The sequence below is a fragment of the Alternaria conjuncta genome (assembly GCF_024043145.1).
Source record: "Alternaria conjuncta strain BMP 0040 chromosome Unknown scaffold_29, whole genome shotgun sequence".
Classification (NCBI taxonomy): Eukaryota; Fungi; Ascomycota; class Dothideomycetes; order Pleosporales; family Pleosporaceae; genus Alternaria; species Alternaria conjuncta.
In genome coordinates this window covers 56769-84392 of record NW_026250118.1, presented here as the reverse complement: position 1 = coordinate 84392, position 27624 = coordinate 56769, and the positions used below count along the sequence as shown (strand labels likewise).

Genomic DNA, 27624 nt, shown 5'->3' with positions numbered 1-27624 from the left:
TGAGGTCATGTCAATACCGCGACATAACACCTGAATTTCCTCCACATACCGAACGGGGCTAAGGTATGGCTGTTGTGCACATAATGAAGACTGGAGTCCTTCCTCGTCAAAGCCAAGAATCTTGGACTGACACAAAAGCCTATCGAAGGATAATACTAAGGTACATGGGGACGTAAATATGGGCTCTCATATTGGATTATGCAATCCAGAGCAAGTCAGATCTTCATGGGTGTCAGACGATGGTCACATTCTTGTACGCCCGTTGCCCGGCTTCACAAAGCAACCACTCAACCATCGACAGCATCAAGCACCTCATCGATTACAGTTCCCACCAACAGTCTTTCGAGCAAGCTAATATGCTCACATCAGACGAAATCACGGTGTTCTCCGTCAAATTGTCGACCAACGCATGTATAAAGAGCAGCGCAATCTTCCTTTTCATGGAGCACACAACCACCAAGTACAGCTACAACAGTTCTTCACCCCACACTCATACTATCAATCATGCAGTTCCAATCCCTTCTACTCACCATTCTTGTCACTTTGAGTGCCGCCGCTCCGGTCGCAGAGCCTCAGCGCGGTGTCCCTCACGGCAGTCTTGGTCTAGCCATCCGAGACGCAGAGCCTCAAGTCGTCATTCCTGGCGGCGACTGCCGTCTAGCTGTCCGAGACGCTGATCCCCAGAAACGTTTTGGTGGAGGGCGCGATCTAACCGCTCGAGACGCCGATCCCAAAGAACGGTTCCGTGGAGGCGGCGGTCTGTCTACCCGAGATGCTGAGCCTGGAAGGGTAACCAAAGGTGGGCACAATGGTAAACGCGTAGTTGCAGAGAGAGCTCCTGTTCCGTTTGGAATCGTTGAGCCCCGCGGAGTCCGTGGACCAGGTGGACACAATGGTAAACGCGTAGTTGCAGAGAGAGCTCCCGTTCCTATCGCGATCACCGAAGCTCGCGGAGTTCGTGGGCCAGGCGGTGGCATTCCCTAGATTCGCAATGTCGCCTTTCCAGTAAGTGATACCTAAGGCATAGCTGACTTATGTGTTCTGGGAAAGGCTAACGATTCCTAGGTTTGAAGGGAGAGCCTCAATGGGAGGAAGGCAGCTGGAACCGGCATATGTCAGCTGAGAACAATTGAGAGGTTGGTGATACGGTATCCGATTAGTGTGTTGGGGGAGATTGGTATCATTGTATGGGGCGAGTACACTGTCGCTACAATAAATCGTTCACGCTGTTACTCATCAGTAGCTTGAAGAGAAAATAATTCGATATGCGTATCGCACTAGATCTGCAGTGTGCGGCCATGTGATGTTCTGATATGTCAAAATGACTCTTGAGCTCGTGCGGATCGCTTGTATACAGTCCGATCAGATACATATGGCCACACCATAACGCGGTGGAAGCTGCCTGAATTGATGCAGCTTTATCAGAGGTGTATATCAGATTCTGTGGGGACTCATCACACAGTGTAGTAGACTCGACACAAGCTACACATCAACTTTAGCTGCTCTTTCCTTCTCAGCCTCCTCCAACTCCACCGTCCACAAGTGATACTTCGATCTCGCTCTAATCCTCGGGCCGAACCGATAAAATAGCCACGGCACTGGGGCCACTACCAAAGCGACGAATCCCAGCGTACTGCTAGCCCACGGCGTCCCCATCTTAACGTACATCTGCCGCGCAAACAGCGGGAAACCAGCCGTAAACAAAGACCGCATCACTGCATTGGCAGCTAGCGCGCTTGCGGAGAAACGCCCATAGCAGTCCGTCAAATATGCATTAGTACCCAGGAACAGCGTGACAAAGCCAATACCGAAGGGTATGCCAGAGAGAATGCATACGATCCAATGCGTCGGCGGGTTCGCCGTCCATCCGAACCAGAAAAGTGCCACGGGAATGAACCACGCTATGATGACGAGATGAGGGAGTCGCGCTTCTGGCTTTGGTCCTCCAAGCTTCTTGACCCATATGCCGTGGATGTCGTTAATCCATGGTGAGCTCGCTGTTGCAATCGCCATGCCGAGTCCGATGCCCAGGAAGGATAGACCTGCAATGCCTTCACTCCAATGACGTGTCTGCCGGAACACTACTGGGTAGGCGGTGAAGTCGAGGTATAGTATACCCCAGACGAATGCGGAGTAGAGTCCCAGGACGAATAGGATGGGCTCTGTGAAGAGCATGAGCCAGGGTCGGGTCAGGTTGGTAGAGTATTGCTCCTTGAAGGATTGGCGTGGGGGCTTCATGCCTGCTTGTGCCATTTTACGTTCTAGCAACGTTGTCGTGTATGTCTCGGGAAGGAAGAAGAGCATAGCGGTATACACGATCGCGGCAATGATGATCACGACCCAATAGAGCCATCTCCAGTCCAGGTGCTGCGAGATGAAACCTCCTGCCACCGGCCCTAGGACTGGACCGAGGGAACTGCCCGTCGTGAACAGTGCGAATGGCACCGAACGATGGCTGTGGGGCCAGATGTCTGCTAAGCATCCGCCGCTGTTGGTCACAACGGGTGATCCAAAGAAACCACTGAAGAATCGAAATGTCAGAAGAGCGGCAAGATTAGGCGATAGCGCACAGCCGATGTTGAAGCAGAAGAAGAGAAACATGGTAATGCGGAAAACGATCTCTCTTCCCAGTGCTTCTGAGAGCGGTGCGAATAACATTGGGCCCGAGGCAAATCCGACCAGGAATGTCGTTACTCCTAATGTTGCGACGGTCGGGGAACATGCGAATGTTTCGGTGACTCCAGGGATTGCCGCGGCGTGAACACTAGAGCAGAAGGTGATGTTCGCCGTCATGAAGACGATGACCATCGTCGCCGTCCATTTCTTTCGGGCGGGCCAGTTGTGCGGGTGTTCTTCAGGGTCGAGTTTGATGTGGGAGCAGTCATCTTGCACGGTTTGATCGTTGAGCATTGTCTTCTCAGCTGGTACGCAACTGACAGGGTGAAAGCTGAGGCTTTGAGGGTCTTGACTAATTGTGGCGTCTTGCTGCATTGTGGACGACGAAGAATGATGAAAACCACAATGAGTGCGATATGATAGAGCTGAACGTGGCTACACTCTGGCCTGGCTTCATTTATGGGCCCAGACCATGAGAGAAGCGTTCATGGGGGTTGGCGGAGCTGTCAGCGTCTACCAGTCGAAACGTTCGCTGATGTGCCAAGTTCAGTATGCCGTGAGTCATATCGACCGTGGCTTTGGTGGCTTTCATCTTGTATGGCGTATGACTGGTGGACATGGCAAGGATACTCAGAAAGATACCAAAGCTTTGCATGTCGTGATGCGCTCAACCGAACTGTAGGCGAACGCGTAGGATTTTGGTCGGGCGGCATCAAACGGTGACGGGACGATTCGCTTCGATCTAAGGCTTCCCGCAAATGATTCGCGGTTCGAACTGGCAATGGATCGGGAAGGTGGTTTCCGGGTGGTTTCGCATGTCCAGACTGAGAAAGGATGCAGTGCGGTATTGGGTGTCTATGCGCAGAAACGGTACCCGCGTCGTATTACACCTGGGCAGGCACCAATGACGGGCGCTAAATCGACCCCGTGGGGTGTCTGGTGAGAGAAGCATGCGGAGCAAAACAGAAGACGAACGTAACGGTGATGGGGCAGTAACGTTCTCATTCCAACGTGGATTAGCTTCTGTTCCATATCCTGGGGATCCAGTGCGCCCTTACTGTGCCTCAAGCAATCGCCAAGGGCTGATTCTAGAACGGCCGTTGGCTAAGCGATCTGTACGAGACCAAATGCGTACATGAACATTGGTGGAAAATCTTTTGTGTCAAGGTTGTCAACGACGCCCTGCGACGGTGATGACAGCCTCGTCTGATCCTTCGTTGACATGATGACAAGAAAGGCGCAGGGCGTAAAGTCGAACAGCCAACCGATGTGGAAGGCCGCGTCTAACGATGCAGTTATAATCAACCGTTTCATCGCTGCTAGAGACGCGGTGAAGCATCCTCGAGTTCATACTGCGATCGCCTAGATGTTCCGCTCCGAGTAGTGGGTAGAGGTCGCAGTGGTTCTGCATCCGATGAAGAACCAAGTCTCGTCGGCTTCTCTCTATGAAATGCCGTGCTCAGCTTCAAACGGCTCCACACCGCACTGCTTATTCGGGCTGTCCAGGTCGCAGTAGGAGGAGTGGCGACGCGATCATCACCGGGCTCATTGACTGGGGGCGTTGACCCTCTTCCCGATTCCGGCACAATATAGCCGTAGCCCTCTTCATGACCGATGAACCAGCGGAGTTCATAGTTTTTGCCTTCGGGTCCATCTCCGCAGCTTCTTGCAAGCACTTGGGTAGGCGGCGAGTTCACAGCGAGTGCGAACAGATGCGCTGGTTGGGTGAAATCGGTCACAAAGCCCGGGTGCATAATGAAATAGCATAACACGGAAGCGTTGATGAAGAAAGTGGAGATGAGAACTACCAGCCAGCCTTTTGATGCGTTGTCGGCTCCACCGGAGGCATATTCTTGAGACTTGATCTTTGCCTTGTACCATTGCGTTGCTGGCTCGTCAAGTACTGAACTAGTATAATTCTTGAAGTTGTTAGTGCCGAGTCCTATAAGTCTAAAGCACGATGGAGATCCATCTCTGTCAAAGACTTACCCAGTGGTCCACAAACGGGGAATTGTGCAAAGAGCCAAGTATAGTGTCAGCAGCCATGACAGCCAACGTTTCAGCTAAGCTTGGAAGACGTGGGTTGAGCGAGACCTGGAAGCTCCCAGGATTGGGATTTTTGGGTTCTAGGGCTAGCGTCATCAAGACTTGCTGGAGGTAGGTGATGCCCGTTCCAAGAGAAAGACTGTTGGCCCACCTGACACCAACATCTCCCCAGCTCTTGACACCCCGGATCGTCGTAGCATTTGCATTAGTTTCAGAGTACGCCATGTTGCTTGCTCGATCGTCACACAAAGCTTTGACCAAGGTCCCAGAGACCAACACACTGTGGAGTGTGCTACAACGGGGTGTTATGTCAACCTCGAGCTTGCAAAGCGGGTATGCACCGGTCAGATTTCCTTCTCCAGATTGTGCTGGGCCACCCTGCCCCAGGATGTATATGGCGGCTCTCCCCCAAGCCCAACCCGTGAGGTTAAGAACTGTGCTGAACGGTATTGGTCATCGACCACTGTCTTATTCACGGTTGTTGCATTGTCGCGTTCTCCTGGAAGATCGAGCCACGTAGTAGAGTTGACTATCCTACTGTTTGGCCAAGCATCGTAAATGATAGGCTCGAGTTCCGTTCGGTTCATATGAACACATAGAACTTTCATCACAGGTGAGGGCACCGATGCCCATAGTGAGTATGGCTGGATAGAGTCCGAAGTGTCGGATAGTGGCATAACATTCCTCTGATCGTATACGGAGCTGGAAACGCCAATATGAGGAAAAGCAAGCGAAACGTTATTGATGACTCGGTTGTATGTCCCTGAAACTTCAGCAGTCTCGATGACGTCGACCCATTGGGGAGCAACATATGTCCCGTTATAGGGTAACCCGATCCAGGTGGGTCGATGCTCTTGACGTGTTGACATGTTATGATCAGGTGTTACGATGCTGCGCCAGCGGCCAAGGAATTCTGCCAGGTTGGAAATACTCCTTCCGGTATTTTCGATATCCACACACGATCCGTACAAGGGGTATAATGGAGTCTGACAGATGCGTCCAATGTGAGTGGCGTGAACAAATTCGCCCCTGACCGAACCCATCATGACCTTGTCATGCCAATCGCTTTGCTTGGCGACAGGTTGAACAAGAGTAGTTGCAGCTGTCATATAGACCGTAGACAGAATAGTACTAAGCAATGTAAGAACTCCGAGAGCAGAGAGCCCAGCGTACCGACCGATCTCGAATGATGTGATCATGGACCCGGGTTGTACTACCCAGCGCCACAGGGTTAGTTCTGAAAGCGATGCACCTTGGCTCCTACTCGCTATGATGGCTTTTCGGCTCACAACCTGGCCTAATAAAGTAACGACACAGGTGGCGAACGATAGCTCGATTGTTTTCGCGATGATCGAGGTCCAGAGTATAGCCGCGGAGATGTTCAGCTTCGCTTCCGGACTGTTCCCAATGTAACCTCCATAGCGTTGGCCCTTTAGCGCCAATGCAACAAATATACCTGACAGCACTGTTGACACGCTGCATGTGAAGATGATGGCACCGCTGAACCATGTGAAACGAGGACTACCGAAGTCACGTCGCGTTGGGCAGTCATTGCCGGGAGGCAAGTCGTCCTTCGTGCTCAAGGGTGAATCTTCTGACGCGCCGAGGGTGGCATCGGTCTCTTCGTCTACTGGGTATATGTGGGAGAACGCGTGGAGTCGCGCGGCTTGCGAATCGTTGTGCCGTGTGCCTTCGACGTCATCGATGGTCGTAACTGTCGGAGTGTATCCTCGGATTTGTGCGTATCTGAACGTGTCTTCGGCTGCTACGTTGGTGGTTGGCAGCGTGTTCCTCGCGGGTGATACGCCTCTCGCGACCTTGGCATCGTGGCTATTGACTGGGTCGGTCACCCTAGCATGACGGCGCCGTGTGTCAGGACAGTAATCAGGTAATTGTTTGCGTGATGCTTCGAAAGGGAGGATATGATCCTCCGACCCTGATGCAGGTGCTGCGACATGTGTGCCGTGGTAATGGAGAGAGCGTCGCGTTCCCTTGGCGTTCGTCATCGCGAAGGAGCTGGCACGCTAATGATCTTCGGTTAGCGCAAGCAGCTAGCGAGGAAGGGTTCCTTGAGCCGTCGACGGTCGTATTCGCCGTGCTCCAAGAACCATTGAGTCTGGTCTAGCAGACTCAGAAAAGAGGAGTTTGCGTCCTCTTCATCTGTTTTGGCTTGCGAGCGGTCTGTGGGACCGGAAAGTGGCAGGACGTACAGCCACCTCATCCTCTTTGTACTGTGCCGTACGCACGGCTACCGACAGCCTCATCGCGATCATGCGGTTTCGCAGTTGACTTACAGATGTAACCTTGCACAACCCTGCTCAGTTTGCCCTTGCGTGAGGCTGCGTAAGACGGCAGCCAACAGATAATCGGCTCATCGACAAGCAAGGCGCAAGGTGTAGCTTGCGAAACGCGAAATGTGGAAGGAAGGAGTAGATCTGATCAGGCAACAATCCACCTACAAGCCAACGTATCGAGAGAAGTTCTAATAGATTCAGCATTCTACGTGCATCGTGTTACGCTTGATATAAACGCACTTTTATTACCCTGCTTGTAGAGCTATTTAGGTTAAACAACATAAGATAGAAGCAGACCTATTAATTAGTAGACTAAACTATTATTAAGTAGAAATCTAAATCTTAAGTAGTAATACTTATAGCTTAAAGAGCTACTAATTCTAAAGAAGTAAGAACTATTACTAGTACTCTAAAAAATATATAACTAAATCTTTTACTTACTTTTAAAAGTATAGCGTTAAACTAAAGCTTAGAGCTTTAGTGCTACTACTTTTAAAGTAGTTAAAGCTTCTAAATTTTTTAAGCTAGCTAAAAAGCTATTTTAATACTAAAGTACTTTATAAAAGAATTTTAACTCTAAATACTTTAAGAAAATTATAATATAATTATATATACTTATTAGCTTATAGCTAATAAAGTAATATATTTTAAAGCTTTATAGTTAGAATATATATACTAAAATTTTAGTAAAAGTACGCTTTTTTTATTTTTAATACTTATATAATAATAATATTTAGAACTCTAAAGATTAATTTAATACTAAATACTACATTACTACGCTACTATATTAAATAATTTATAAGTCTTTTTAGCGTTTATAAGAATAAAACTAATCTCTTACTAGTTATATTACTTTACTACTTTACTAATACTCTACTAAATTATTTTCTTATTCTTTAATTACTTTTTTTTAAATTATATTACTATTATAAATCTACTATAAGCTACTTTATATCTACTAGAAGAAAAACTATTAAAAAAGCTATTCTTAAAGCTATTCTAGTAGCTATAAAATAAAATATTATCTATAATATAATACTTAATATTTTAAGCGCTATAAAAAGATTTCTAAAATATATAAAGAGCTACTTTACTAATACTATTAAAGGCTTTAAAGCTTTTATTACTACTATTATCTTATAAATATATTTACTTAAAGTAAAGCTATTAATTTTTCTTTTTACTAGTCTTACTATTAAAAAGCTTACTACTAATATATATAAGTTCTTTTACTACTTTAAGCTTATTATTAATATTAATTAGAGCTATTCTATTACTATAAATATGCTAGAGACTTATACTATTTATATTTATACCTTTATATATAAACTAGTACTAATTATAGAACTAAGCTTTTCTAAACTTATTTCTAATACTTTAAAGTTATAAATTAGAGCTTTAAATAGAATTATTAGCTATCTTAATAGTATATTAAATAATATTAAGAAGAAGTTTATAAATAGTTTTTTAAGTATTACTATACTTAAGTAGATAGCTACTATAATAGCTATAAAGCTTTATAGTTAAGAATAAGTAGTTATTATTATTAAGTACTATCTATCTAGAGAGTTAATATAGCGTTATATTATAGTTAATAGTTAATAGTAAATAGAGAATAAATATAGCTAGTCTAGTATAGCTATTACTATATATTATATTATTTTTAGTTATTTCTAGTTATAGTATAAACTAGAAAGTTATATAGGTAAGTATAAAATAAGTCTATACTAAAATAACTATATTACTATAGTAATATATACTAAATTAATATTAAAATTATTTAGTAGTTCTAAAAGAGACTAGCTTAAAGTCTTTTAATATCTTTTAATATCTTTTTATATTATTTTACTATAAAGATAACTAAATTAGACTTAAGACACTAATTAGTAGACTAAAAGTAATTATCTAATTAGCTATAAAGCGTAATTATAGTAATTATAAAAGTTAGTATTTTACGTAAATAGTAAGCTAATATAATACTTATATTAGGTTACTATTCTAGGCTTTAGTAAGAAATATTAAAACTTTAGATAATTATATATATATATACTATAAAGTAATATATATTAAAAATTTAAATAGAAGTAAATAACTTTAAATAAAAGTAGCGCGCTTATATAAGTAAGAAGTATAGTAGCTAGTATAGACTCTAAAGTCTAGGCGTAGCCTTATATCTTAAAAAATCTAGTTACTATCTCTAGTAAATCTAGAAGTAGAGTAGCTTAATTTTATCTAGAATTACTTTAGATTTTACTTTTAATATACTTATATTCTTTATAGCGTAGTATAGTCTATAATATTTCTTTAATTAGACTTCTTTAGCTATACACTATTAATATAAATAAAGTAATTTTTCTATTTCTTTATATATAACTATAGAATTATAAAAACTAAAGTTTCTATCTACTTAGCTATATATAAGTAAATACTAGTAGAGTAGTAGTTAATAAAGTATATAATCTACTAGGTACCTAAGCTCTAGAAATAATATATTACTAAAATATTAAAATACTATATTAGCTAATATATATATATATCTATATACTAGCTATTTATAATAAATCTAAGCTTAATTAAAGCTATATATTTAAGTTACTAAATAGTAAAGATTTAAAAACATTTTAACTTTATATTAGTTAGTTATTATATTAACTTAAGTATAAATATAGAAACTAGTTATATAGAAAAAATCTAAACTTGTTAATTACTAAATATAAAATATACTAAAAAAAAAAGTTTTAGAAATACTATATTTTTAGAATAGTAAAGCTTTTTATTAGCTAAAATATAATTTTTAAAACTAACTATTAATAAAATATATAAGCTAGCTAATTAGTAAAAATATAATTATGTAAAGAATAAAGCTTTATAAATAATAGATTTTTATAATAGTTTATATATATATTAAATAAAGTATAAATTTAAAAATAAGTTATATAAAAGTATTTTAAGCTAGCTAATTACTAAATATAAAACTAACTAAAGTATAAAGCTTATAAATTTTTAAATTCTAATAATACTAGATTTTTATATTAGCTAAAATATAAATTTAAAAACTAGTTATTTAAAAGAAATCTAAGCTAGTAGTATAGTAGATAAATAATATACTAAATACTAAAGCTTTAAAATTAATATATTCTTATAATAAAAGCTTTTTATATTAGCTATAGTATAAATATATAAACTTATATCTTATTAAAAATTTTATTTAGCTAATTTCTAAGTAAAAAATATACTAACTATTAAAGATTTAAAAATTCTATATTTTTATAATAGTAAATATCTATATTAAATAAAGTATAAATTTAAAAACTAGTTATTAATAAAAAGTCTAAGTTAGTAAATAACTAAACTAAAGATTTAGTATATAGATAAAGTTTATAAATAATATATTACTATACTAGTAAATTTTTATACTAGCTAAAGTAAAACTTTTAAAACTAGTTATTTAAAAGAAACTTTAGTTAATAAATTACTAAACTAGTAATTTACTATTTAAATAAGATTTATAAGCTATATATTACTATAGTAGTAGCTTTCTATATAAGCTAAAGTATAATTTAGAATATTAATAATTTAAAAGAAATCTAAGTTTCTAAATTATATTTCTTATAATTTGCTATATAAATAAAGTTTTATAATAGTATATTACTATAATAGTAAACTATAATACTAGCTTAAGTATATATTAATAGACTAGTTATCTATTAAATATCTAAGTTAGAAAATTACTAAGCTAAAAGTTAACTATATAAATAAAGTTTATAAGTAATATATTACTATAGTAGTAAGTCTTTTTAATAGCTAAAGTATAACTTTAAGAACTAGCTATCTATTAAAGATTTAAGCTACTAAATTAATAAACTATTAACTTACTTAATATATAAAGTTTATAAGTAATATATTACTATTATAGTAAGTTTCTATACTAGCTAAAGTTTAAATTTAAAAACTAGCTTTTTATAAAAAATTAAAGTTAGTAAATTACTAAACTACTAATTTAAGATATATAAAAAGTTTTTAAGTAATATATTACTATTATAGTAAATATTTATATTAAATAAAGTATAGCTTTTAAAACTAGTTATTTAGAATAAGTTATAGTTAGTAAATTACTAAGTTAGTAATTTACTATAATAATAAAGTTTCTAAGTAGTAAATTACTAAACTATCTAACTTTTATATTAACTAGTATATAAATTTAAAAACTACTTATATATAAAATATCTAAGTTAGAAAATTACTAAAGTAAAAATTTACTATTTAAATAAAGTTTATAAGTAGTATATTACTATACTATTTAATTTTTATATTAGCTAGTATATAAATCTAAATTTTATCTATTTATAAGAATTCTAACTTAGTAAATTATTAAGCTAGTAATTTACTATATAAGTAAGCTTTTAAAGTACTTTATTTTAATATTAGTAAAAATTTATACTAGCTTTTAAATTAATTAGATAACTTTTATATTAAAAAATATTTAAATTAGTAAGTTACTAAGCTAATATTATATATAATATATAAATTTTTTATTTAGTTTATTCTTATAGTAGTAAATCTTTATTCTAACTTTTAACTAAAATAAAAAACCCTTATTTTAGAAAAAATTTAAACTTAAAAACTACTAAGCTAATATTATATTAAATAAGTAGACTTTAGATTTAGTTTAGTTCTATAATAGCTAATCTCTGTGTTAGCTATTGCGTAAATCTAGAAACTCGTCTTCCGCGAGAGATCTAGGTTGGCAAATTGCCAGGCTGACAATTTGCCGCATCCGCTGTTGTGTGTTTTTGCCAAAAAGCCACAACAATTTTTTTGCCCATCGAAATATCCCACCAGGCGATTCAACAATCGTGAGAGTACAGTGGCTGTCAAGGGGAGAGCGTTGCCAGACAGCGACGTTTTTTTTTTGTTTTGAGGAGAGGGGGCGGAGGGTGAAAGACGATGCGCCTCACGTCTCTAGGCTATCGCGAAGCGCATGCAGCTTCAACTACTAAACATGTGAGCAAGGACAAAGGTATCCCTGCTGTATACGATTGCACGACAGCAGCCTAATTGATAGTTGTAACCTAGCAGATATCGCGATGCTTGAGAGTGCAAATTCGCCAACCACCAGCAATACAACGGCGTGATGAAGTAAGAAATACGATTAATATCTATCAACAACTCCATCTACGTCGCAGTACCATTCCCCACCACCGTCCCATTCGCACCCCCACCACTAAAGTACGCACAATGAATCAAATACCTCGACGTCTCCGCACTAAACCCCTCCAACGCAACAGCATCAATCTTGCTCAACGAGAAAGCGCCATTATTCATCTTCGTGTAATCGCTCAGCGGGATCCTCAGCACAACCGGACTGCCGTTCATACTGCCATACGCCGCCGTCGCAACACTGAGACGCTGTATCGCCGTCTGGCCGTCGCAGCCAAATCCGCCACTTTGTAACTGCACGTTGAAGCTCGCGCCTGGACTGGCTGTGACGTTGAGAACGAGGTATTGGGACGCGGAGACGTCGGCGCAGTTCTGCAGCGAGTACCAGTATGAGCCTGATACACTGGGTTGAAGGACTAAAGCGCCATCCGTGACGACGGGTGCGACTTCCATGGTGCCGTCGTCGCTTTGGACGTAGCCGTGGTTGTTGCGGTTTGCGACGCCGGGTGTGCAGTAGTTCAGCCATGCGTCGTCGGGGCAGTTGCATGTTTGAAGTGAAGGCGTGGCTGCGACGTTGATCAAGCTGATGCAGCCGACCTTGACGTCGACGTCGGAGGGGTTGAACGCTGAGAGTGCGACGCTGTCGAGTCTGCTGGTGTTCATGCCGGAGAAGTCGGCAAAGGGGATCTGTGCGACTTGGTACGCGTCGGCGCTGGTGAATGTGACGAAGGAGGTGATGGGGACGGAGGACGGGGGCGAGAGTGTGGTGCACTCCTCGTCTGTCTTCCAGCGCATCGTAACCCGGAATGTGGTTCCTGCGGGGGCGGCGACGGAGAGTTGGATGCCCGTTGCGTTTAGCGTGTTCGCGTTGTAGCATCCGCTGTTGTCGAATTGGGAGTACCAGTATGAGCCGCTTGTAGAACCCAAGACGAGAGAGCCGTCGCCGTCAACAGAGTATGAAGCGAGAGACCCTTCATCGGTCATTTGGCCGAGGAGTCGATTCACTCGCGGGACTTCCGGTACGAACGTGCAAGTGTTCAGAATGGTACCTGAGCACAGCGCGCAACCGGGGCTATCCGCCGGTCCTGTGAAAACCAGGGAGTGGATGCGATACGTCGAGCCAGGGGAGTTGAAGTTGGTCATAACGAATGACTGCAGGTATTCTTGATTGAAGGTAGCTGGGAAGCGAGAGAATGGAATCGTGAGCTGCGTTGACGCGGCGTTGAAGGTGATCGGAACATAAGACGTGACTACATTGGTACCGCAACCATCAGTGCCGTATCTGAACCCGATGTTCGCGGTTGCGTCTTGCGGGCCGGAGACAGTGAGAATGATCGCGTCGTAAGAGCTGTTCACGGCTCTGCATTCGGAAGGCTTTGCGAGCAGCGAGTAGAAGTAGGACGTCGCGTCTTTGGGTACGAGGTCGACGTATCCGCGGCTAGTCTGCTTGTACGATTGCATCGTGCGGTCGTCAGAGATAGCCGCACCCAAAGCATTGGTCTGCGTTTTGAACTCATTCGGGTCGCAGAAGTTCAGCACGACAAAGCCGGTCGGGGCTGGGCAACGTGGGCCGGCGCCGATCGTAGAAGGTCCGCCAAGAAGAGAAATCCATCTCATGGTGAAGTTGCTGGCAGATGAACCACCGTTGGGTGTGAAGTTACGTAGAGTGATACGGCTGACGGAGTCGGTGTTGATACCCGAGAATGCCGTGAGGGGAATGGTGATATTGGAGAAGTTATCCTGGCCTAAAGTGGCGTAAGACCTGGTGTTGACAGTGGTAGTCTTGCCATCGCCTGAGCTAAGTACCACATCGAAAGAGCCGCCGGGCGGGCCGCGCGCGTTCAAAGAGACACCAGTGTAAGCAGTAGCATTCAAGGTAGCTCCATCGACCATAGTATCGGTATAGAAGAAAGAATCTGCGCTCGAAGGCAGCAACTGCATTCTACCCAGCTCGGAAAGCTTCGCGAACGTCATCGAGTTGTTGTAGTCGGTCTGACCAAAGATGTTGTTGATACCAGTGATCCATCGATCAACATTCTGGAATGACTCAATCGCAAGGCCTGGAGTGCGGTCCTCTCCTGGTGCTGTCACACATCGCTTCTGGATCTTGAGGTTGTCGATGTAGATGGGTGTCTGTGCTGGCGAGATGTTTCCGATGCGTATTCCGCGGACATGCTTCATTTCTTGTCCCTTGAAGTCGGCTAGCGGTATGGTAACAGTATGGTTCGAGCCATCGGCAGGAGCGTATCTGGTAACGTCCAAGTACGTGGCGCTTGGCTGTTCGAAGTTGCATCCAGTGTCGTACGAAACGAGCTGCACATAGAAGGTGCTTCCTAGAGGGGCGACCATATCGAAGTACAAATGGGTGTAGACGGTGGCGTCGAAGCAGAAGCGCGAGATCTCAGTGTAGTATGAGTTGACGCCGCTGTTCGTGGTCGCGGTAAGCTGCAGAGTACCATCGACGTTGTTCGACGAAAGACCAGTAGCAGCGGTCTGCAACAAGAGCAGATTGACGTTGTTGCTGCCAAAGTAGAGTTCGAGGAAGTCGTCAATCATGACATCCCATGCTATACACTCAGTATCTCCAATCGGCTTTGGCGTAAAGTCAGGGCATGTAGAGGCGGTTGCGTTGCTGGCTCCGACAGCGAAGTAGAGCGTGTAAAGCCCCTTTGCCGTGTTTCGCAGTACGACCGCGTTCGTGGTCTTATCGTAGGAGGGTTGCTGGCAGACCGAGAGAGAGCCCGAGGCCGACTGTATGGCATAATTGCTTGGAACCTGCAGAGTGAGTCCCTCTGTGCGACCGTCCAAGCGGACTGTCATCACCGCAGATGAGTTGTCCGCTGCGGTGATGTCTACAATCGCGCGATCTCGGTTGGTCCACCAGTTGGCCATGCCTGTCTGGTTGAAGAAGACTGCATAAGGACGCACCCTATCGTGGAGCGCGCGCTGGATCTGGATTTTGTCGAACAGGGCGTCTGAAGGATGAATCAAGATGTTGTAGTGCCCGCCATACCGTGCCATCTTCTCAATGTACTTGATCTGGTTCGCAAAGTCTGAGCCTGGAAAGTCGGCACTGCTCATATTGCCGTCACCATCAGACCACTGGAGAGGGAACTCGTAGTAAGGAAGCTCCTGGAATGACTCGCGGTTGTGCGTGACCTGGAAAGGAAGGTGGGTGAGATGGGAGTTGCCTGCGCATGACGAGCCACCAATGATGCCGTTGGCGACGCAGTGGGTGGCCTGGTACTTGCTCCACGCAAGATTACCCGGACGATAGGTGGTCATGTTGTAGCCAGTCTTGAACTCATCGTGGAGTATGTGTCGGATCAACCAAGCACTCACACGGACCTCTCCCGACGCGGAAGCACCTGATGTGTAGAAAGAGAGCCCACTGGTACCTCCCTTAGTGCAGACCTCTCCATTAGTGGGTGTACCGTCAGCATTGGGTCCGCACTGGTGAATAACCGGGTAATAACCGGCATCAGTTCCTTCGATGAACCGCTCCTGAAGCGTTCCGTAGTCGAAGCCCGCCGCATTGGGCGAGTGACTGACAGTGTGGCTACCAAAGTCGATGAACGGGTTTCCATCAGGAGCAGTTCGGAATCCACTGATCTGGTAGATATAGGGAACGCCATACTGGAAGTACGCGGTCTCATAAGCGTCGGTGATGTACTTAGTATGAAGGTTTAAGTTGCCCGCGGCACCTCGATCTTGTGCAGCAGCCGCGATACCCTGGCCGTGTGGATACGAGACGTACGTGTCGATATCCCAGGTAGTGGTGAAAGCAAGTCCTTTATTGTAGGGAACAGACCAGAGGCTCACAAAATGAGGACTGGTGGTGACAATGTTCTTGATGACGCGGGTTCCAATGTCATATCCAGGGTAGTAATGTCCATCGTACCAAGGCGAGTATCCGCCGGCTTCGGCTTGAGCCTGAATGTACAAGTATCCGAGGTCCATGCCGAAGCTGTAAACGTATCCACTGGCGCCCGACGGCTGGTGCTTGACGATCGCTGCGCTTGTAGCGGATGTATCTGCGCTGTCGACACCATCATTGCGGACCAGGTATTTGCCGAGCGTTTGAGAGCCGTTGATAGGTGTATAGCCAACATTGATCAAACCAGTCTCGGTGTAGTTCTCAAAGAATGGCATGTTCACGTCGTAGTACTCCGTAAAGTCGAAACCTTGGACAGCTTGCGTCGGTGTCTCAGTATTCGTCAACTGCAGGACGGACCTGGCACCGCTCGTGTCTACGGTTGACGCAGAAACACCAGCAAGAGCCTGGAGAGCGGTGGGTACTTGGTTCATGAAGATTAACCTTCCACCCTTCGTCACGAAAGAGGTTAAGGTCGCGACATCCGCAGAGCTCGGGCTGTAGCTCACGCTCGGAGAGGTGTAGATGAGTAGATTCCGGCATTGTGACGAGATGTTAAGCGACTGGATGACCTTGACTTGCAAACCGACTGTCTTGAGAGATAGTGTCAATGGAAGCCTGAACTGGTGTTAACTATTGTGTATGCGCGTGTCTGGTGAGTCGAGATTTACCAATTGGGGTCTGCTTTATAGTTCGGTAGAAAGATGTTGAGCCCGGAGTCCGGTCCATTTGCATGTCTGTCATTGACAAGTTAGCGAAAAGACATTATGGCATGCATATGGTCTTCTTACCTTGATTGCGATGGTACAGTAGCTGGCTGGCTATCTTCACCCAAGTCTGGACTCGCACCCCCAGGCTGCGTGAGCTTGTAAATATCCGGCGAGCTGAAAGCCTGACATATCTGCAATATAGCAAACAGCGGTAGAAGAAAGAATGAACGCATACTTGATGCTTCCCTTAGAAAGAGGGGTAGGATTCGCAGAAGAACGTAACGAAGAACAGAAAGAGCAGAACCCGACCTTTTGGTCAAGTTCCCAAATCGAGAAACCGACTAGAAGCACGGGAGAAATCGCCTTATCCGAGCCCGAATACCCAAATTGCTAGCCATGCTGGTCTAAGGCCGCAAACTTCATCAGGGCGCGAAATCTGGGAGAAATTCGTCAACCTATCCACTTGGGGCTGTTCTAGCAGGGCACCAACAAGCGACTACGGCACCATGATCGCCGGTACCTGCGCTGTTAGCATGCATCTAGGGTAGGAACTCGTGTTCATTGAGTTTGGCGTGGCCCCAAAGTCCGCACAGACGCTGCATCTCCATAAATAACGAGTTCTCTTGAAGGCCGAGGCGCCGGTTTCAGATTTGGCAGCGGGAGCAACGATGATGCGTCGAAGCGTCATGGCGAAGAGGCGAGCACGATCGGTTTGGTCGCGATTGAGATGCCTTTGATGCAGAAAAGGAGAGGGCTGGGTAGAGAGTATTGACTGCTTGAGTAGCGCTTACTAGCACCGATGCGTACTTACGTCATTTTGGAACCTTCGCGCCCGAAAAAGGAAGTAACAGGCCTGGTTCCTGCTACACGTACATACGAACAAATCTCGAGATACGAGGTAGTTGCACTCGCTGCATTGCCACAGTCTAGCTGGAAGTCGAGAAGCTATGTCGAGGATGAAACGAGGGTACCGCTTCGGCCCAGCCGGCTTCCCGTTTTTCACGGGAGTCCAGGCCCGTGGATACGATCGGAAGTTTGGAAGCTGCGCAGAAGACAATGTCTCGAACGCAATCTGGCGGCATTCTCGCGTGGACACACATCAGTCATGAAGCTTGTTGCGACTGAAGGGTCGCTTCGTCGCCCCAGGACTGCATGCCGTTCGGTACCTAGCTACATAGGTAGCACCCGACTACCGAAGAAGTCGCGTCAAACATGTCAGGCAGCGAACTCAATGTCAAATTACTGTCCCATTAATATACAACCTTTGATTTTGGGGAAAGTCAACATTAAGGTGTTCACGTCAGCACCAAACCTTGGAATGTTTTGCACGGATACTTCTACACGTGACTCCTGCCAATGCCAAGCCGCCAACTGCCCTACATCGCGTGCCCGTCGCGTGTCCCGCTGTAACACCCTGCCGACCCAGCAGTCGATACAACCCCACCACCGCATTGCAGTAGCCATGTGGTACTGCAGCGTGGCACCAGTTATTCGATTTCGTTAACTTGGACGCATACTACGCATCTCAATCGCTCCTTCCTGAAGTATCGAAAATGCAACGCGCATACCTGCACCTAGCCACGACCAAACCGATGACGAGCCTATCGGTGCTCCCAGCCACCAACGCCTTGCTTCGAAAGCATGAAACGTGCGCGCGCATTATACACTGTAGACCAAGGCCATGGAGTACACACGAGTACTATGGCTTGGAACGATACTTGCCGGTGCTGTACGCGCTCCAGAACTGGATGCCGAATGACCAGACTGCTCCGTATCCTGCTTCGCGCCCTGCGTACTACGTAGCTAAGGCACCATACTTTCTATGTTCGGAGCCTAGGTACATGCTTGGATTCTTAGAAACGCCAACTAAATCCTCAGAGCCTGATGCTAACGTAGATCTGCCGATGCGCGCTCGTGAAGTTATTCCCTCGGTGGAACGCAAGGTCACACTGGCCCGACGAACCCTCTTGCTGACAACTAAAATACAAAGAGCATTATATTACCACACTAACAAGCGTTACTAAACTAACAAGCCTACGGCTTACTCAACTGCTCCTTCCTAAAAAACTTAAAGAACCCCAACGGAACCACCAACTGCGCCGCCAGCCCAATCCAGAACCACGGCTTACCCACCCCCGCCAGCACTCCCGCCGAGAAATCCGGAAACACATCTCCAGGCCCATTCGCATTGGGAGCCGTCGCCTTCGCCAGCATCGTAACGACCGTACCGAGAATCTGGGCTAGAACAAGAGACACCGCGATATGGATCCGAGTCAGGGTCTGCAGGAGCATCATACCAAACCCCACACCCTGAATAGCGTCGAGAAGCCCAAGCCAGAGCCAGAGACTGCGACCGGCGAGCGCGCCGGCAACGGGACCGCCCGGCATCCAGGGGACCCAGTTGCCGATGCCGGAGACGCCCCAGAGCATTTGGGCCCAGCGGGGTGCGCCGAGGCCGATGGCGAAGATGGGGAGGAACCAGGAGTGGCTACCGCTTAGCTTGGCGAAGAGGAAGAGGAAGGCTGCCCAGATTACGACGAAAAAAGCGAGGACGAGCAGGCCGATTGCCCACTGTGGTGCTGCGTGCGAAGACCAGAGGTACGCCCAGCTGCGTCCGTAGGGTGTGCTGAGGAAATAGTTTTGCAGGATGATCATGACGAAGAACCAGCCTACGAGCTTTCTGCGGAGGAGTGTTTTGTAGAACGAGGGGATCTTGCCTGGGGACTGGTGGTAGTATGATGGCAGAGACGTGATGAGGAGAGCTCCGATGGTGAACATCAAACCGGCTATTGGAAGCGTGATCATTGCGGCCTTGGGCGAAGAGGTAAGCGCATTGCTTGCGTCGGAATTCGCGAGCGTGCTTCCCCAGTAGAAGAGTGCTGTGATGTATAGTTGCTGCGTTCCCTGGATCATGCAAGCGCGGAAGATCCAGGATTTGATTGGCGCACCACCTAGATACGTCAGTACGAGCAAGGTATGTCAAGAAGAGAAAGACTTACCTTCATCACCGAAGTTCAGCGCGAAAAAGATCGAGCCACTAGCCGAAGCAGAAACATACAGCCCCGTAGCAACATTCTGCACCCAGTCTCTCGCCACTCCAAACTCCGCAAACGGTGCAACACCCACGAACAGGAAAGCAGCGCCGTAGACTGCGAAAGGCGTGGAGAGGACGAACTTCGATGGCAGCGTACGGAACATAACCCACCAGACGCACGACATAACGATGAAGATCGCACCAACAATATACAGTTTCTCCGGACCCTGGCCCTGAGGACCAGTCAGAAGAGTAATCTGATACGAGTTCGCCGCCATAATCTGCCCCAGCGCGAGGAGAATGGAGTAAATGGGCCAATCACCAATCCGCGTCTGCAACCATCGCTTCAGCAGCGACGGGCGCTGATAGTTCGCACCGAGTAGAAATTCGTCCACCTCGCCCGAGGGCCGTGGCGAAGCTTCTTCGCTATCATTCTCGCTTTCCTGCATGGACGGAGACTGGTAGTGCGAGTAACTCGAAGTCCGACTGCCGTTACTGTGCAGACTCTCCCGGGGCCACGCAGGACGCGGACTAATACCCAGACCCGCTCGGCTGTCTTGAGAACGCGCGCGATCGCCGCGACCCAGTCTCTCGGCGCGCATCCGCTTGAACCATTCTTTCTCGCTGTCGACGAGGAATTGCTCGACGCAGAGGTCGTTTTCGGATGTCTTGCCGCTGAGGCTGCTGAGCATGGATTCGAATTTTGTGTAGTACACGCCCGTCTTGTCTTCGAATGTTGGATCCACTTTCTGTAGGCTGAAATCGGTTGTACTGGCGTTCTTGATGGTGCTTAGGTCGAGAGCAGATGATCGGTTTCGTCGGTGGTGCGATGATCGCACGCGCATTGGGAGGCTACTTGGGTCGAGGAGACCACTTGTGGGTGGCGATCTTATCAGCATGTCGTCGGTCTCGTCGTCTGCAAGCGGGCTGCGAGATCTACCACGTCCCCGGTAACTCGTGTCGATAGGCGGCGAATCTAGTCCGTACGCAGCGGCAGTGTTGCCTTCGAGAGCTGCTACGGCGAGGCGGCGCTCAGACTCTCGGTAGTCAGCCTCTGCTTGCTCGCGGCTGATGAACATCTCCTGATCGTGCAAAGACCCTTGACTGGACGTTATCGCGCCTTCTGGGTCATACTCATGGATGTCTGGTGTTCTTGACGGCGAGCGCCGCTTGTGAACTTGTGTGATGGCATCACCAGAGGGATGCATCCTTGTTTCGTGTCCAGGTCCAGAACGGACACCGAGCGAGAGACCGCGACGAAGTGTTGTGGAGTAGTTTTCAGGGTCATGCACTTCGGTGTCGTTCTCAACAGGCGTTTCTTCGTAATTCGATAGCCTGTCAGTACTGACAGCGCGAGACTGAGGAGGAAAGAAGCTTTCATCAGGGAACTGCAGCGAGGTCTGTGAAGCCGCAGCCCGTGATCGTGGACGGAAGATGCCCTTGGATGCCGAGTCTTTCTTCTCGTTGTGGATCTTGATGGCAGTCTGCTGGAGGGTGTTGAGATCCTCCACCCACTTTGCGACCGGAAAGCGTTGTTTTGCGGATCTCGCTCTCATGATCGCCCTTGTCTCGGTCTTGGACTCCAGGGCGTCTTCTATGGCTGACTTGAACTGGTGCAGCATGTGTTTGGTGGTTGTTGATTCTACCGTAAACCACCAGCCAGGCATTTGTCCAAGGCCACCGACGCGAGCACCCACACCAAGCGCTCCTTTCCTACCGAACTCGACAGCGACTAGACCGAAGGGCTCATCGCGAGATGGAATCAGGGCGAACTCAGCGCCCGTGAAGATGAAAGGCGGGAGTGCGGTGAACTCGGGCTTGGAGAACACGCGTCTTGGGTATTTCTCCATCATCTTTCCGAGCTTGAGAGCTGCAAACTTTCCGTAGAGGTCGATGACGGGACCTATGCAGATGAGCTGCACGTTCGACTGCTTTTCGAGGACGGCGGGGAAGACATCGGCGATAAGGTCGACACCCTTCTGGTTACTCCACCGACCAACAAAAACGAAAAGCTCAGCCCTAGGGTCCTCCTCCAGACCAGCCCACTTCTGCGCCTGTATCCTCAAATCCCCACGACTAGCCTCGTACGCCGGATCAACAACGATATTCTCGTTCTCCTTCTCCGGTTCCCAAGGAGCGGTGTCACTCGGATCAGGATTCGGTAGTCTGCCAACTTCCTTCAGACCCCAGAAGATAGGGTAGCGAGCGTAGGAACGTTTGCCATACTTGTTTGAGACCCCGACGGCGCCGAAACCACGTTGGTGGATGCGAAGGTAGCTTGCGCCAGCGTGCAAAAGGTTGAAGACTTCGCCGAATTGGACGTACTTTTCGACGACTGAAGGCTCGAGATTGTATACGCGGCAGACTTCGTCGCGCTCCTTTGGTGTGCGCATGGGCCACAATCCCTGGAACTCTGCGTTATGTAGGGAGAGCGCACAAGGTATCGTTCGTCCCTTGGAGAGCAAATACAACGGTGCTGCAGCGCCATGGTAATCGTTGATGTGGTACAGATCGATAGGAAACCTCTCAATGGTCAGAGCGATGCAGGCGTTCCAAGCGCTGTAGTACACAGCGGAATCCAGATCATCCATACGAGGTGGATAAGGCTCAGTTTTAGACTGCTGGCGAAAGATCGGTGCATCCAACAACACGTACGTGATGTTGTTAAGCTTGTGATACTGGACCTGGATCTCGTACTCAGTGTCGAGAATGGTCACCGTCATGGGCTCCGCTGGTTCATCGATAGGATAGTCGACTCCACCGACGCAAGGAACGACCCAGATTAAGTCTTGATGAGGCAGATTTTTCCCCATGAGCTGCGCCATGACACCCAATCCACCGATCTTGATTTTGATCGCCCAGTCCTCGATGTCGTATTCCATGGTCGCGATAAGAATCATCGGCCTCTTCTTACTGGCGCCAAACTTACCGATAGCCGCAGCCGGCATAGGAGACGAGTCTCGCGACCTTGGAAAGCCGAGTCGCGGTGTAGATCGTTTCAGCTCGACGACATCGTCAGACTGGATACTCTCAAACTTGTGGCCGCGGCGCCAAAAGGCCAAAGATGCGAAGAAAGCGAGACCTTGTGCGCTCACACCCGTCTGGTTGAACTTGACACCATAGAAGGCGCCCTTGTAGATCCAGATACTGACTGCAGCTGTCAACACGGGTAGAGACCAGAGAAGAGCGAACATGATCAGTTGTATGAAGCGATTGCCTGTGTAGACAAGCTTGTATGCCAGGGTAGCGTCGTCGATCTCAACGCGATACGCTAGGTACGGTCGAGGTGGCAGAACAGACATGTTGAGCACGTTCTTTGCGAGAGAGTCTGGAGGAAGACGATCCAGAACGCCGTCTTTGTCAACGTCGCCAAAGACGAAGCCCGCGTCGGGTTTACCGCCAGGATTCATGCCCCAGACGTTGACTTGGGCCACCGAAGGCCATTCGGTCATGATGTGTAGCTTCCACTTCCCGTCTTTGCCGAGGTCGAATGAGCTGTCGATACCGGCATCGAACCCAAACTGATTGTACGGCCCATGGGCAAAGAGATGTGGAAAGCGTCTTGGTTGGCCCTTGTAATTCGTGTCGGTGTGCTGGATGTGATCGCTACTCCCAGTCACGCGGTTCCAGTATTGAAGAATGACGTGCTCGCCCTCCCATCTTTGACGTTTGGTACCGGACCAGGGTTGCGTCTGAAGGTCGCTGTTGCCGCCTTTATAGTCTTCCCATTGGCTCCAGGTTGATCCCCAATTGGTCGAGTATCGCCATTTGTTGGCACCTGGAGCGACGTGCGACACGTGTAAGCCCTTGGAGTCCTTCTTGAGTGTGCCGGTAGTGTAGTTTGCGATACGAGGGAAGACCATAGGGTTGTTTTTAGCTCCGATCCGGATCATGAAGCGATCGTTGGCGTTCGTGAAGCGCTCTCCATCCTTAGTAGTGGCGTTCTTGACGGTGACAGTGTGAATGCCGTGAGAGACATCCTTCAGAGTCGCTTTCCAGCTCCATTTGGAGATGGAGCCACCGACAAGATTCGATACTAGCGACGAGATATCAGCACAGTCGACAGTGTCTTCGTCAACTGTTGCAGAGAAGTCATTCTCGGTATCAGATGTAATGACGAGGTCCTTCGTAATCCCGTCGCAATCCATCGCTTCGGAAAACTGCAACTCAATGTCAAGTGAATCCCTGTCTCCCGCCCCTTTCGTCGACTCGATTTGGGCATCATGGCCTGGCGAGAACTTCGTGATGACGGGAATAGGATCTAGCCAGCTGGCCTTTGGCACATACGCCCGGAAGTCATACGCCTTCATATCAAGCTCGTCGACGCAACCATTGAACTCCTCTGAGCCGTCGATGCCTAAGGCGGTAGAGCTGTTCCCGAGTTTGATCTCATCGTACGGAGCGAACAGGTTCTTGACTGTCGTTCCAGCGTCAAATGCGGATATGAATGCCTTATCCTTGTCTTTGCAGTCAAACTTGTAGCTAACATCGCGATCCTCGTTGGAGTAGACGAGCCAGATTTGCGATGATCCAGTCCCTTCGGTCAGGTTTTGTACATCCGGATACTGATTCCTCATGACACTCCACATCCCGAACTCCGATTTCGTTCCATTCGAGCCTGGCAGTTGCACCAAGCGAGTCTGATTGGAGAGCGATTGGAGGAAATAGCCATCGTTAAGGACTGGATACTGGGTACGGCGGCGGTACATATTCTTGATGATGTTGTGAACAGGATGCGAAGGATCTCGGTGATCTTGGCTAACGGTGTCGTCGTTGCAGCCATCGAGTACCGCTTCGAGTGGCATGTCGTAGTATTGCGAGCTGCCGAGGCGGTAGCAACCGTGGTTTTGCCACCCTTGTGCTGAAGAGATCGGCTGTCGACCGAAGATGTAGTTGGCAGCAGTGCTGTCAAGTATGTAGAAAGCCTGTTCCTCGCCCCAGAGAAGTTTTGGAATACCAGGCATGTGGATCGTTGTGACAAAAAGGCCAAGCAGCATTCTCTCGGTGCCTTGCTTGATGGCGGGCCAACGGAAGACATCCTGATGATGTTAGTACTTATGATAGGAACGGTGTAGAGATGCTGGAGAGAGCCCACCTGGTTCGTGACTCCATACATATGTCGCGGATCAAATTCCCCACTCTCGGCATTGACGAAGTCATTAGTGGTGAGAAGTGTATTCCAAGCATTGACGAAGTTGACGGGAACATCGTATCCTGCTTCCAGATTGCCATCTAATCCAAGAAAGCGGGTAAGCGATCGATATGTGCTGTAATGAAACGCAGCTCCATCCAACGCCTGTTTACCATGTGCTCGCAGGAAATACTTGTCATCCGAGTTGTTCGTCAGCGTGACGGCTTGGGTGATGTTGTCCGGAACCTGATCGGGTTGCCTTCCGCGCCCAAGGTAGATGGAAGCAAAGTTGTTACCTCCTGTGATCTCGCCAGGCATGAAGAAGTTGTTCTTCCCATACTTTCGCGCGCATTGCCGGACGAAGTCGCCAAATTCAGCTTGCGCTTCGACGGTAACCTGTGTAGCTTTGTCGAATCGGAAGCCATCGATATCCAGCATCGCTATCGTAATGCACGAAAAGTGTTCGATTTTTTCTCGGACCGAAGGTACCCATTCTCGTAAACGGTCTTGGACGGATGCGAACTTGGATAGCTGGCGCTGCCAGTCGGGGAATACACCGAACGCTTCGGTGTCACCGTACTGCGAGAAGTAGGTTGTTAGTATAGCTACTTTGCTTCTCGCTATCGATTGTGTAGCATACCTGATCAAACTCGCTGTCATAGCACCCGACAAGCCTGCTAAACGTCTTGTCCGAATCCTTCAACACCGGTTGCCCCGACTCGTTCCAGAAGTTGGGGTATGCGCATGTGTCGTTATAAATGTTCCCGAACGAGAAGTCTAGATATTGGCGGTTCGATTTCCACTGCACTTTGTGTTCTTCTGGACGAAATGGTGCTGTCTCGTTGAGGAAACCCTCGAAGCCAAGAAGGTCCCCCATTCTACACACGCGATTAGCTAGGGTGATCGGTGTCACTTGTGTTACGTACGTCGACATTGTGTGATCCAGTATCACATACATCCCCCGCTTGTGGATGGCGTCAACAGCTGCTCGCCATGCTGCGATATCTCCATAATGCTTGTCGAGAAGCGTCAAGTCTAGCGGCGAGTAGGAGTCTGCCTTCCATGGATTGTTGATGAAGGGCGAGCCGGCGATGTAGATGCCCTGTACGTCTCAGCTCGAAGTTCATGGAGCAGTAGACTTGCTTACCTTGATACCTAGTCCTTGAATATAGTCCAAGCTATCTACCAACCCCCCCAAATCACCTCCATGTCTCAACTGATTACTCTGCGAGTCTTTTTCGTACACCGTCCCGTTGATATCATCATTCGTCGGGTCGCCGTTGACAAATCTATCCAGAAACAGTGTGTAGAATGGGAATCGCCAATTCTTTGGTGATGGGTGGAATGTGTGGTCTTTCCATTCGCCTGAGTAGTCGAGGGGGTCTATAGCTGCTTCGTTCTCATTAAGATTGTACCCAACAAATGCTTTGTCGAATCTCAAGCAAGAGACGACGGAAACCAGAACTAGCTGCAAGAGCGTGAGATGCAGCATGTTGAAGGAAAACGCTAGGAGAGGATTTTGGAGACGGATGCAGCCATAAGCGGCGCCATTCGGAGACCTTTATCTCGATGACCACAAGGGCTTAAGGAACAGCCTCGCGCACATCGGCGAAGGACAGAGCGGTGTTTGACAAACTGCACGCCTCGACTCGCTAACGCCAGCCAGATACCGCAGTATCTGCAGTTGTTGTGAACCAAAAATAGCGGCCGCGACATATGGTCTGAGTACATCGGTCCCGCTCTTGATCACCGCATGAGACAGAGCTCAGCCATCGGCGTGGCTCTCGCATGTGCATCGTCTCAGATCCTACTGGTCGGTTACCGAACGTTACAGCGGTCTGCTATGGTAAGGCAGTCGCATTGCTGATGATTGCCGTCATCATCTGATGGAAACCTCAGACTAGTTTGCAGTGAGACTCCTCAAGAAGGTGGTGTGATGGACAAATGTCAGAACGTAAAGCTGCAGAAGGGAAGTGTAACAGATGGCTTAAGGCTGAGATGGCCGCTTTCGGTTGGTCCAGTAGTGATTGAGGTTGCACAAAGATAAGCGGCGTAAGATGCTTATTGGGACGGGGAAAGTCAGACACCGCCGACGTTGCACATGCTGGCTTGTCAGCAACGGCTTAAATTACAGCTGAAGCAGATAGACCTGGAACTCTGGCCAGTAGCTGAAAGCTTGCATGAAACCTGGCGTATTCTTGAGCTTGCGACCGTCCTCAGCCGTGGCAACATTCCTCATTCGCGAGCGCGGGCAAATAATTTCCGAAGGATTGAAGGCGGGCGCCGGTGCGACGATGTTGAGGCTGAAGATTGCGATTGTCGCTCACTAATCGAGTTCGAAGATATAGTTGACGAAAAATAAAGCATGGTACGATGAGGGGTAATCCTGTACTGGTACTGCGATGGCGCATAGGAAGTGCCGGTGAGGGGAGCCTAATGATGAGATGAGAGTTGCATCTGGTGGGCAGGCTGCAGCAAGCCATCACAGCTTTCGCAATCAATGCGATACCTATACCTTTTCATTTCTTCCAATAAGAGCGATGGTAACACGAGATACTGGATGTGTTTCGGATGAAAGCAGTTGGAGGCCGCTGGTGTTGGGAGGAACCCGTTGCAGTCGGGCCGACTCTCATAGCACTTGACGGCCTCGTCGCTGCCTGCTGCTGCCTGGATGATCACCACGCCCGCCTTGGCGAGGTGTGAGTATATGTTAACCAGCACTACACGTGTAGAACTTGATGGAATCCCATATAGAACCA

The 27624-nt window shown here is 47.3% G+C and overlaps 4 protein-coding genes across 4 annotated transcripts; 1 reads left to right on the top strand and 3 right to left on the bottom strand.

The window, feature by feature from the left end:
- Positions 1-356: 356 nt before the first annotated feature.
- J4E85_011027 (uncharacterized protein) lies at positions 357-984 on the top strand (the record flags this gene model as incomplete). The annotated part of the gene is made up of 2 exons (XM_051475230.1): positions 357-380; positions 511-984. The coding sequence occupies 2 exons, from the start codon at positions 357-359 to the stop codon at positions 982-984; spliced, it is 498 nt and encodes a 165-aa protein (XP_051320934.1).
- A 498-nt stretch (positions 985-1482) lies between these two features.
- On the bottom strand, positions 1483-2910 carry J4E85_011026 (uncharacterized protein; the record flags this gene model as incomplete). Its single annotated transcript, XM_051475229.1, has 1 exon — positions 1483-2910. The coding sequence occupies one exon, from the start codon at positions 2908-2910 to the stop codon at positions 1483-1485; it is 1428 nt and encodes a 475-aa protein (XP_051320933.1).
- A 9221-nt stretch (positions 2911-12131) lies between these two features.
- Positions 12132-16933, bottom strand: J4E85_011025 (uncharacterized protein; the record flags this gene model as incomplete). The annotated part of the gene is made up of 3 exons (XM_051475228.1): positions 12132-16608; positions 16662-16727; positions 16782-16933. The coding sequence occupies 3 exons, from the start codon at positions 16931-16933 to the stop codon at positions 12132-12134; spliced, it is 4695 nt and encodes a 1564-aa protein (XP_051320932.1).
- A 1801-nt stretch (positions 16934-18734) lies between these two features.
- On the bottom strand, positions 18735-26357 carry J4E85_011024 (uncharacterized protein; the record flags this gene model as incomplete). Its single annotated transcript, XM_051475227.1, has 6 exons — positions 18735-19651; positions 19700-24773; positions 24830-25444; positions 25506-25743; positions 25822-25967; positions 26013-26357. 6 exons carry the CDS (start codon positions 26355-26357, stop codon positions 18735-18737), a joined length of 7335 nt encoding a protein of 2444 aa, XP_051320931.1.
- Positions 26358-27624: the final 1267 nt, after the last annotated feature.